At 43.0% G+C, this 10605-nt stretch overlaps 1 protein-coding gene across 1 annotated transcript in view; it reads left to right on the forward strand.

Moving 5' to 3' along the window:
• PSMB9 (proteasome 20S subunit beta 9) overlaps positions 1–5312 on the forward strand; it is a 6733-nt gene extending 1421 nt beyond the window's left edge. The window contains exons 2-6 of the mRNA XM_007460808.1: positions 686–753; positions 3052–3183; positions 3848–3977; positions 4222–4363; positions 5135–5312. Coding sequence (XP_007460870.1) covers positions 686–753; positions 3052–3183; positions 3848–3977; positions 4222–4363; positions 5135–5262 — 600 coding nt within the window. The 3' untranslated portion in view covers positions 5263–5312. The remainder of the gene's footprint in view (positions 1–685; positions 754–3051; positions 3184–3847; positions 3978–4221; positions 4364–5134) is intronic.
• Positions 5313–10605: the final 5293 nt, after the last annotated feature.

Below are 10605 nucleotides of genomic sequence, written 5' to 3' on the forward strand. Positions count from 1 at the left end.
TCTTTCCCTGGCTACTCTCTTCCCCTGGCTGTTTACCTCTTGATAAGAAATCCTTAAATGAGACCTCTATTTTAAACTGTCCCATGTGTTTGTTGCTGCTTTCCTCCTTCCTTGACACGTGGCCATGCTAACCACTGACCCCTGAGATGTTTTCTGTTGTTCAGTAAACTGAAAGAGCTCACTTCTGATTAAGGGTGGGGTGGGGTGGATGATTGTGGGCCCAAAAAAAGGGCTTGAGCTTGTCTCCCAAGGTCACGGTCACTCGCTGCGTGGGGAGGTCTGTAGCACATCTGTACACACAACAAACGCATGCGGAGGTAATTCATTTGTGGAACTGCGTCACCGGGACTTGGAAGTGCCCGCCCTGAGCCCTTCACTCAAAGGGAACACTTATGCCCCTAAGAGCCTCATCCAACCTCTCTCTCTTGACAGTGGAAGGATTCTAGGGATGCCATTCTTTCTGTGTGATACCACTGCCAGGCTCTGACATTCCCTTGCTGCTGGGAGAGACAAGAGAGAAAATGGAAAGATAAAGAAAAAAATCCCATTCCGGGAGTCAGCTCTGGCCTAAATTACTGTATAACCTTGAGCCAGTCGCCTCCCCATTCTGAATGTTTCCTCATCTGTAACATGAAGGGATCAAGGCTCTTGCTGCTCTGACGTTCCATCCTCTGTGTCTCTGCAGACAACCATCATGGCGGTAGAGTTTGATGGGGGCGTCGTGGTGGGATCTGATTCCCGGGTGTCTGCAGGGTGAGTAGCAGTGCCGGTGTGTACTTTTGGAAGGAAGCTAATGGCCCCCAGTGCACATTTTTCTTAACCATTCATAAAGAGACTGGCAAACTGAAGCATTGGAGAAACTGAGTGAACCTTTCAGAAAGGCCACTATGATAAGATATTGGGTGGGTATTTGGGTCTCTGAATTCGTGGAGAAGAATCTGGGGCCTGGATGCTAATGTGGCCCGTCCCAGGGAGTCATGGAATTGGGTCTGAAAAGTGTTTAGGAGATGGAGATTTCAGGGGCCCACCTTCCATCTATGTTTAGAGATAGAAAAGATGGTCCTGCCAAGCAGATATTCTGGTTTCTGATCCATCACATGTTGAACTAAGTTTGTCTTTCTCCATTCTGGCCAGTTTCCTCACATACAAGATAAGTATACAGGATTAGATCAATATTACTTACTTTATGTTCCATAGAACACATAACTTCCTCAATATGGTTAATAACAAAGAAAAATTAATAAGGCGAAGATTATTCTTAGCTTAATTTAGTATTTTTTGTTTTACTATAAAAATCTAAGCCTGAGGGGCTTCCCTGGTGGCGCAGTAGTTGAGAGCCCGCCTGCCGACGCAGGGGACGCAGGTTCGTGCCCCGGTCCGGGAAGATCCCACATGCCGCAGAGCGGCTGGGCCCATGAGCCATGGCCGCTGAGCCTGCACGTCCGGAGCCTGTTGCTCCACAGCGGGAGAGGCCGCAGCAGTGAGAGGCCCACGTACTGCAAAAAAAAAAAAATCTAAGCCTGAAAATAAATCTAATTTTGATCATTACTTGCAGTGTTTCGTTTGTTTGAGACAATTCTTTGCTTCCTGCTTTAATCCAAGCATTAAATTTCATGTACTCTGAAGCCATTCTCTTGTGAAATAAATTTGAGAAACACCGAAAGATGAACATCAGAAATTTTGGCAACTCTCTATATGATCCAGCAATCCCACTCCTGGGCATATATCCAGACAAAATTATAATTCGAAAAGATACATGCACCCCTATGTTCATAGCAGCACTATTTACAACAGCCAAGACATGGAAGCAACCTAAATGTCCATCGACAGAGGAACGGGTAAGGAGGACGTGGTACACTATGAACATTGTGGTACATGTCTCTTTTTGAATTATGTTTTCCTCCAGGTATATGCCCAGGAGTGGGATTGCTGGATCATATGGTAGTTCTATCTTTAGTTTTTTAAGGAACCTACATACTGTTCTCCATAGTGGCTGTACCAATTTAGATTCCCACCAACAATGTAAGAGAGTTCCCTTTTCTCCACACCCTCTCCAGCATTTATTGTTTGTAGATTTTTTTGTTGATGGCCATTCTGACCAGTGTGAGGTGATACCTCATTGTAGTTTTGATTTGCATTTCTCTAATAATTAGTGATGTTGAGCATCTTTTCATGGGCTTTTTGGCCATCTGTATGTCTTATTTGGAGAAATGTCTGTTTAGATCTTCTGCCCATTTTTTGATTGGGTTATTTGGTTTTTTGATATTGAGCTGTGTGAGCCATTATAGTTTGGAGATTAATCCCTTGTCAGTTGCTTCATTTGCAAATATGTTCTCCCATTCTGAGGGTTGTCTTTATACAAAAAAAAAAAAGAGTGAATATATGTATATATGTAACTGATTCACTTTGCTGTACACCTGAAACTAACACAACATTGTAAATCAACTATACACCAATAAAAATTTTTTTAAAAAAAGAAAATATGGTGTATATATACAATAGAATGCTATTCAGCCATAAGAAAAGAAGGAAATCTTGCCATTTGCAACAACATGAATGGACCTTGAGAGCATCATGCTAAATGAAATGTCAGACAGAGAATTTGCAGCAACGTGGATGGACCTAGAGATTAAGCATAGTCAAAAAGAGAAAGACAAATACCAAAATATATCACTTATATGTGGTATCTAAAGTATGACACAAATGAACATATCTACCAAACAGACTCACAGACGTAGAGAACAGACTTGTGGTTGCCAAGGGGCAGGGGGGTGGGGAAGGGATGGATTGAGAGTTTGGGGTTAGCAGATGCAAACTAGTATATATAGGATGGATAAACAACAAGGTCCTACTATATAGCACAGGGAACTATATTCAATATCCTGCGATAAACCATAATGAAAAAGAATATGAAAATATGTATATGTATAACTGAATCACTTTGCTGTACAGCAGAAATTAACACGACATTGCAAATCAACTACACTTCAATAAAATTTCGTAAAAAATTGGCATCTCTAACGTTGATGACTTTTGACTCCTTCCTGACAGAGAGGCGGTGGTGAACCGGGTGTTTGACAAGCTGTCCCCCCTGCACCAGCGCATCTACTGTGCTCTCTCTGGCTCAGCTGCTGATGCTCAGGCCATAGCGGACATGGCTGCCTACCAGCTGGAGCTCCATGGGTATGAAGTTTTGGGGTCCCCAGTCCACACCACCTAGAGTTCCCCCAACCAGTGAACCCCTATAGAGAGTCCTGTTCCAGGAGCACTGCTGTGGAAAATGAAAAATTCTTGCTTTGCCTCCAGCTTTCATTAGTGTTGAACTGGCACTTGAATCTCTCGAAGCTGGTTTCTGCACCTGTAGAGATAACTAATAGTACCTACCCTACCTCACCAGATGGTTATTTCCAGAATCAAAACATATGAGTGAAAGTAGTTCAAAAACGGCAAATCACTCCCCTAATATAAATAGTGGGGGCGAAGATTAGGACGTGGGCCACCATAATATCAGGTGGTGACCGTAGGGGAAACCAAGGTCATTAGGGCAGAAGTAAAGTTTACCTGCTTTGACCCACATGGGCAGGGCTCTGGCAGTCGGGAGAATTATGTCATTGGGGGCTGGGGGTGGGACAGAGTAAAGGAGGGAGAACAATTAACAATTGAAACCTTCTTCCCAGTGGGTGATGTTAGACTCTTGTTCCCCTGCACTTGTGGGAGGGGAGCTAGAGTTTGAATCCTTGCAGCTATAGGTTTCGGGTGTTCCCCCGGCAGCGATGATGGTAATGGCGCAGGAGGGTGGAACTTCAGGAAAATCATTATTGCTGCCTATTCCTAACCCTTCCTTTAGAATGGAACTGGAGGAACTCCCACTCGTTCTGGCTGCTGCAAACGTGGTGAGGAATATCACCTATAAATATCGGGAAGACCTGTCTGCCCATCTCATGGTAGCAGGCTGGGACCGACGCGAAGGGGGCCAGGTGAGTCTCTCCCAATGTCCTCCCTCCCTTGGGGTTCCCCTGTCCCACAGAGAGGGAGATGGAGGTCATATGGCATTCTCGCTAAGAGTTCCAAAGACACTGCCTCGAAAATGTAGGATAGTCTCAAAGGAGAAGGGCATGAGATGCTGGGGCTTCACTGCAGAGTGTGGACACCACCTGCTTGTCTCAGTGGTGAGCAGAGGAGGGAAGCTTCTAGAGTCTGACCTGAGGATGCCTCCCCCAGGTATATGGGACCATGGGAGGGATGCTGATTCGACAGCCCTTTGCCATCGGTGGCTCCGGCAGCACCTATATCTACGGTTACGTGGATGCGGCGTATAAACCAGGCATGTCCCCGGAGGAATGCAGGAGCTTCACCACGAATGGTAACTAAGCAAGTGGAAGGGTACCTGGGGTAGGTGTTGTTAAACGTGGGAAGGAGGTAGAGTATGAGGAATAGGAATACGTGGGTGACCATTTAATTAAATGTCCAATGGGAATTCCCTGGCGGTCCAGTGGTTGGGACTCCTCGCTCTCACTTCCCGGGGCCCAGCTTGGATCCCTGGTGGGGGAACTAAGATCCCGCAAGCCATGCGGCATGGCCAAAAAAAAAAAAAAAAAAAAAAAAAACTTCCCGGGGCCCAGCTTGGATCCCTGGTGGGGGAACTAAGATCCCGCAAGCCATGCGGCATGGCCAAAAAAAAAAAAAAAAAAACAGAAAACGTCCAAACTGGGACACTTTTGAAAGTGAGAGACGGCAGGACAAAGGCTAAACTAGATGGACTTTCAGGATAAAAGGCATAAACCAGGATTGTTATGAGTACACCAAATTAAGATCTAGGGTGACCACAAAAACCAGTGGTGAGCTAGCTTGGGCCCGCTCATAAGAGTTGATTGTTAAATATTCAAGGTTGGGAAGCTGCTTATTTATCTATTTATAATTTGAAATCAATCATGGCGGGAGTATTGAGACCATGGACATCATGTGAAGACTTTTTTTTTTTTAAAGTTAGTTGACCACCACTAAATATGCATCTCTAGGGGATGGGTTCTGAAGTCTGAAAGTGGTCATAGGCATATGGACAGGAGGGAAGGGAGACAATATTTGTAGCTAAGCCATTCTCTCTTCCTCTCTGCAACTTGAAACCCTCTGGCAGCTATTGCTCTGGCCATGAACCGGGATGGTTCCAGTGGGGGCGTCATCTACCTGGTCACGATCACAGCCGCTGGTGTGGACCATCGAGTCATCTTGGGCAATGAGCTGCCGAAATTCTATGACGAGTGAATCTTTCTCAGACTTCCCTTCTTTATTTTACAATAAACTTTCTGGGGCCAGAAGCTGGTATGGTCATGGTCACTCAGGGAGATGAAGCTTGGGAAGGGGGCTTCTTCCCACCCAGATGTTAGCATATCTTTTTCTTTTTTTTTGCCATACGCGGGCCTCTCACCGTTGTGGCCTCTCCCATTGCGGAGCACAGGCTCCGGACGCGCAGGCTCAGCGGCCATGGCTCACGGGCCCAGCCGCTCCACGGCATGTGGGATCTTCCCCGACCCGGGCACGAACCCGCGTCCCCTGCATCGGCAGGCGGACTCTCAACCACTGCGCCACCAGGGAAGCCCAGCATATCTTTTTTATTCTTTTGTCCCCAGGTCTAAAACATCTTTCCCACAGGAGAGAGAGGTGGGCAGGGAGGCGGGGTGTATACTAGAACCAGGAAGAGCTCTACACAGGACAGGTCGTAGGTAGCTAAGACAGCTACACACAGGAGAATTAGCTAAGAGCACCAGCAAACTCACATGGAAGAGAATTCCTTTCATAATGCATTCATTCACGTTAGAGACGAAAAACTGATAAGTACTTAAATATTTGGTAGGGGGGTATTTGTGAATTTCAAAGAATAATAACAGGAACCAAAAAAGCTGCATTTATTGAACCAAGCATTAGCTACATGCTTATAAACTTCATTTCTTAGAACCCAAACAAAAAAATCTTATGTAGGTAGGACAACTGCTTCTGTGTACGGATAGATGGGAACTTAGGAATAATAAGTTATGGCAAGTTCAAAAGCTGAGATGTGGGATTTAGTTTACCATATGCCTTTCCTCTACCACAACATGAAACCTTCTATTCCCGCAAGCTTCATACAGCATCTCCTCCTTGAAATCTGCAATAATTAGCCCAGCCCATGATCTGACACTTACGAAGTCGTCACTAGATATTTGAGTAACTGTATGAAACAGGCTGAGTTCTGGTCCTATCGTTTCCAGGCACTTTCTGAATGAGAGGACAAATTACTCCCCTTCTTTGAGCCCTCATTTTCTCTTCTGTCAAATGAAGGTGTTGAGTGACTTCTAAGATGGTTTATAGTTTTGACATTCAATGCCATTTTGCTCATAAGTGAGCAGTTAAGAGGTGTATTTAACAGAAATCCTAGTAGGCTACCCAGGAAGCTTCTGTCTGCTTTTCTTTCTGGATCTCAGGCTCAACATACAAATTCAAAGTACCCTAAGACATTCCTATGTCCTTGGTAGTGTGTATTTGGTTTGGAGAAAAATAATCTAAAATTACTAGAGCCTAGGGGAGGGGGAAGGGTAAGCTGAGACAAAGAGAGTAGCATTGACGTATACACACTACCAAATGTAAAATAGCTAGTGGGAAGCAGCCTCAGCTCGGTGCTTTGTGACCATCTAGCCCTCTAGATAGGGAGGGTGGGAGGGAGACTCAAGGGGGAGGGGATTTAGGGATATATCTATGCATATAGTTGATTCACTTTCTTATACAGCAGAAACTAATACAACATTATAAAGCAATTATACTCCAATAAAGGTGTTAAATAAATAAATTGTACATTGCAAATAAAAATTAGATCAACCGTTTAAACTGAAAAATAAATAAAAAATAAATTACTAGAGCCTTGAGTTCTTTCTAGCTACGAGATTTAACTTATTTTGCAATTTAACATAATAGTTTAAGAGCCTATCTCTCCTGCTGATCACAACTCCCCACCTCGAACTCTGGAGAGTAGACAAAAGCAGGTACTAAACCACTCTGAAAAATAAACAAAAGCAGGGGGATTGTGGAGAGAGTCAAAACTTGGGAGACAACGCTCTGGGGGGATAAAGAGGGTTCAATGTCTTTTCTCTTTCCTCTCATGGCTCTGCCCTGAAGTCAGGCATCAGCTACAGAGCTACACTTCTGAACTGAATCTCCACTGCCGTTCTGGCTGGAGAAAAGAGGCCCCTGTGGGCAGGAGAGTGTAGGGGAATCTCCCAGAGGAGAGAGCTGGGGACGGGGCTCCCTAATTCTAGGTATGAATCCTCATGACAGCCGGGTTACTCCTGAGCTGCACATATGACACAAGCAGCACAAAACAGCAAAGACTTTTTTTTTTTTTTTGCGGTACGCGGGCCTCCCACTGTTGTGGCCTCTCCCATTGCGGAGTACAGGCTCCAGACGCGCAGGCTCAGCGGCCATGGCTCACGGGCCCAGCCGCTCCACGGCATGTGGGATCCTCCCGGACCGGGGCACGAACCTGCGTCCCCTGCATTGGCAGGCAGACTCCCAACCACTGCACCACCAAGGAAGCCCCAAAACAGCAAAGACTTTGAGGACTGAATTAAGATGTAAACCTTTTAAAATTAGATGGTGGCCTTTTTCTTTATTGGCCAAAAAACTGCATCCTTATGCCCCTCATTCCAAAAACATGGCTTACAATTTAAAAAGAAGGAGGAGGAGAAGGGGGAGGGGCAGGGGAAGAGGGGGGAGGGGGAGAAGGGGGAGTAGAGGAAGAAAATAATTAGAGCAAAGACAAAATTAAGAAATAAATGAAGCCAAGAGGTAAAAACAATATACAACATGAATCTCTCTTTTTTAAAACGAAAAGTGAGTGCTTCCCTGGTGGCGCAGTGGTTGAGTCCTCCTGCCGATGCAAGGGACAGGGTTCGTGCCCCGGTCCGGGAAGCACATGCCGCGGAGCGGCTGGGCCCGTGAGCCATGGCCGCTGAGCCTGCGCATCAGGAGCCTGTGCTCTGCAATGGGAGAGGCCACAACAGTGAGAGGCCCGGGTACTGCAAAAAAAAAAAAAAGAAAAGTGATGTGCTGGAGCTGTCTTGAGCAGCCTAACAAGAGCAGATTGTAAAACATTCAGGAATTTTGAGAGGCAACTGTTAACCATTGGTAGCTTGACATTGACTGTGGTGGAAACATTTATACTACAGAAACCAGCAATGCTACGCATCAGAACTTTTTTGGTTTTTTCCCCAGAAAGCCAGTTTAACAGGCAACATGTTGATCAGCCAGCTATCCATGGGTGAAAAACAACTGGCTCTGAGCTACAGGGTAGTGAAAGCAAAAAAGGAAATGAAATCAGGTACAAGATTTGAAAGATTCATTTGAAAAGCGAATCATCCAAAAACAACAACAACTATATATATATACATATATATATATATATATAATAGATATATATATAGTTTTTCAAATCACATAGAACATTAACTGAAATAGAATATGCATCATGCCATAAAGAAAACGCCAATAAATTCCAAAGTATCAGTATCTTTGAAACTACATTCAGCATCCATATTGTATTAAATTAGAACTTGATAACAAAAGGATACCTAAAATTCTGATGGTTTTCAAACTAAAAAAATATTGATAAATAACAGATTTAAAAGGTACTCATAAAAGAAATTTACTCATTTAGAACCAGGTGGTAAAAATGTTACCTATCAGATTCTGTGGGACACAAAGGAATACTTAGAATTTTATAGCTTCAAATACATTTCTTAGAACAAAAAAAGTTTAAAATAAATGACTTAAAAATTCTCCTAAAATGTTGGAAAAAGAACAATTGAGCAAACCTAAAGAAATAAGAAGGAAGGAAATTAATTTTCTATTGTTGTCTCATACTCACTGCATTAGCTACCTATTGCTGTGTAACAAATGACACCAAAATTTAGCAGCTTAAAATAACAACCATTTATAATTGGGCATTATTGGGACAACAGGCAAAGTGTAAAAACGGTCTGTGTATTTGATATTATATCCATGGTAAGTATCTTAGAGGTGATGATGTTATTCTGGTTTTGTAGGAGAAACATCCTTATTCTTAAAATACACATTCCAAACTATTTTAGGGTAAAATGTCATATGTCCACAAATTTTCTTAAGTGGCTTAACAACATAGATCCTCAATAGTAAATGGATAAATAAAATGTAGCTTATTAATACAATAGAATACTGCATAAGCAATGCATATTAATGAACTACTGATAATGCAACAAGATGGATAAATCTCATAGAAATAATATTGAATAAAGAAGCCAGATGCACACAAAACTACACAATATATGTTTTGAAACAACCAGGTCCTACTGTATAGCACAGGGAACTATATACAATATCCTGAGATAAACCATAATGGAAAAGAATATGAAAAAAATATGTGTATAACTGAGTCACTTTGCTGTACAGCAGAAATTAACACAACATTGCAAATCAGCTATACTTCAATAAAATTAGAGAAAGAAAAAAAAACAATATAGGTTTTGGTTATCTATTGCTGTGGAGCAAACTGCCCTTAAACTTTGTGGCTTAAAACAAAAACAATCGTTTTATGGTTTCTTGTTATTCTGGGGGTTAACTGAACTTGAAGAACCACTGATGTAGCCCATGAACCAAAGCACTTATCACGGCAGCCAATCCATACAACCCCTGACATTTCATGTAAGGACATTTGTTACCTGTCCCATCAGATTTAATCGCCTTTAGAATACTGTAAAAATTTCCCCAACTTTATGGGTCCTGCCTCCCCATAGTACAATTCAGAAAACCCACTTCTCCCAGTCCTCTTGGAAGCCAGGGCACCAATATAAGACCTAAGTCCCACCTTTAAAAAAATCAAATTCATGCACCTGAGACTTCAATTCACAACTGAGTGACAGGAGGAAATGGGCATCTACCCTGCATTCAGTTCGAGGCAAAGGTGACAGGAAAAGCAACTGGCTTTGAGGGAAGCAGTGGTTTAAAAAAAAGGCTAAGTTCCTGCCACAAAAGCGGCTTCGAAGTACCTTCAGTGGTGGTTGCAATAAAGTCTAATTCCTAATGAAAAGCAGCAGCACCTGGAAGCAGCAGTAAAGTGGTTTATGAGACCTGTTCTGGCTTGGTGGCGGGGGGTGGGGGGGGTGGATGGTTATCTGTTTATGATGAGCCTTCCATATGTTGGAGAAATGTATTAGTTAGATTTTTTAAAGTGTTACCAAACATTAATGAGGGAACCAGGAAGAATACAAGAGACTAGATTCAAAGAGTATTTGCAAAACAAAGTTGCACATAGTCAGGGGAAATCGCTGTGTTAGAGATTCAGAATGGTTAATGTACTGCAAAGCAATAAAATCATAACCTTGGAGTTATCTCCTTTACCAGATAAAAAGCAAAGGCATCACACCTCATCAGCTTTCTACAGATTAACGTCTCATAGTACAGGGCCAGCTGGGTTCTTTTTAGTCAAGTTACAATCCCTGAAACAGGATTATAATCAGGCAGGATTATAAGAAAATGTTCACATATATTAATCAAGAAAGCAGATTTTTGCCTTATTTCCAAATTTTGGAACATTTTCCCTAC

This window comes from Lipotes vexillifer, unplaced genomic scaffold (assembly GCF_000442215.2).
Source record: "Lipotes vexillifer unplaced genomic scaffold, Lipotes_vexillifer_v1.1 scaffold921, whole genome shotgun sequence".
NCBI classification, from domain to species: Eukaryota; Metazoa; Chordata; class Mammalia; order Artiodactyla; family Lipotidae; genus Lipotes; species Lipotes vexillifer.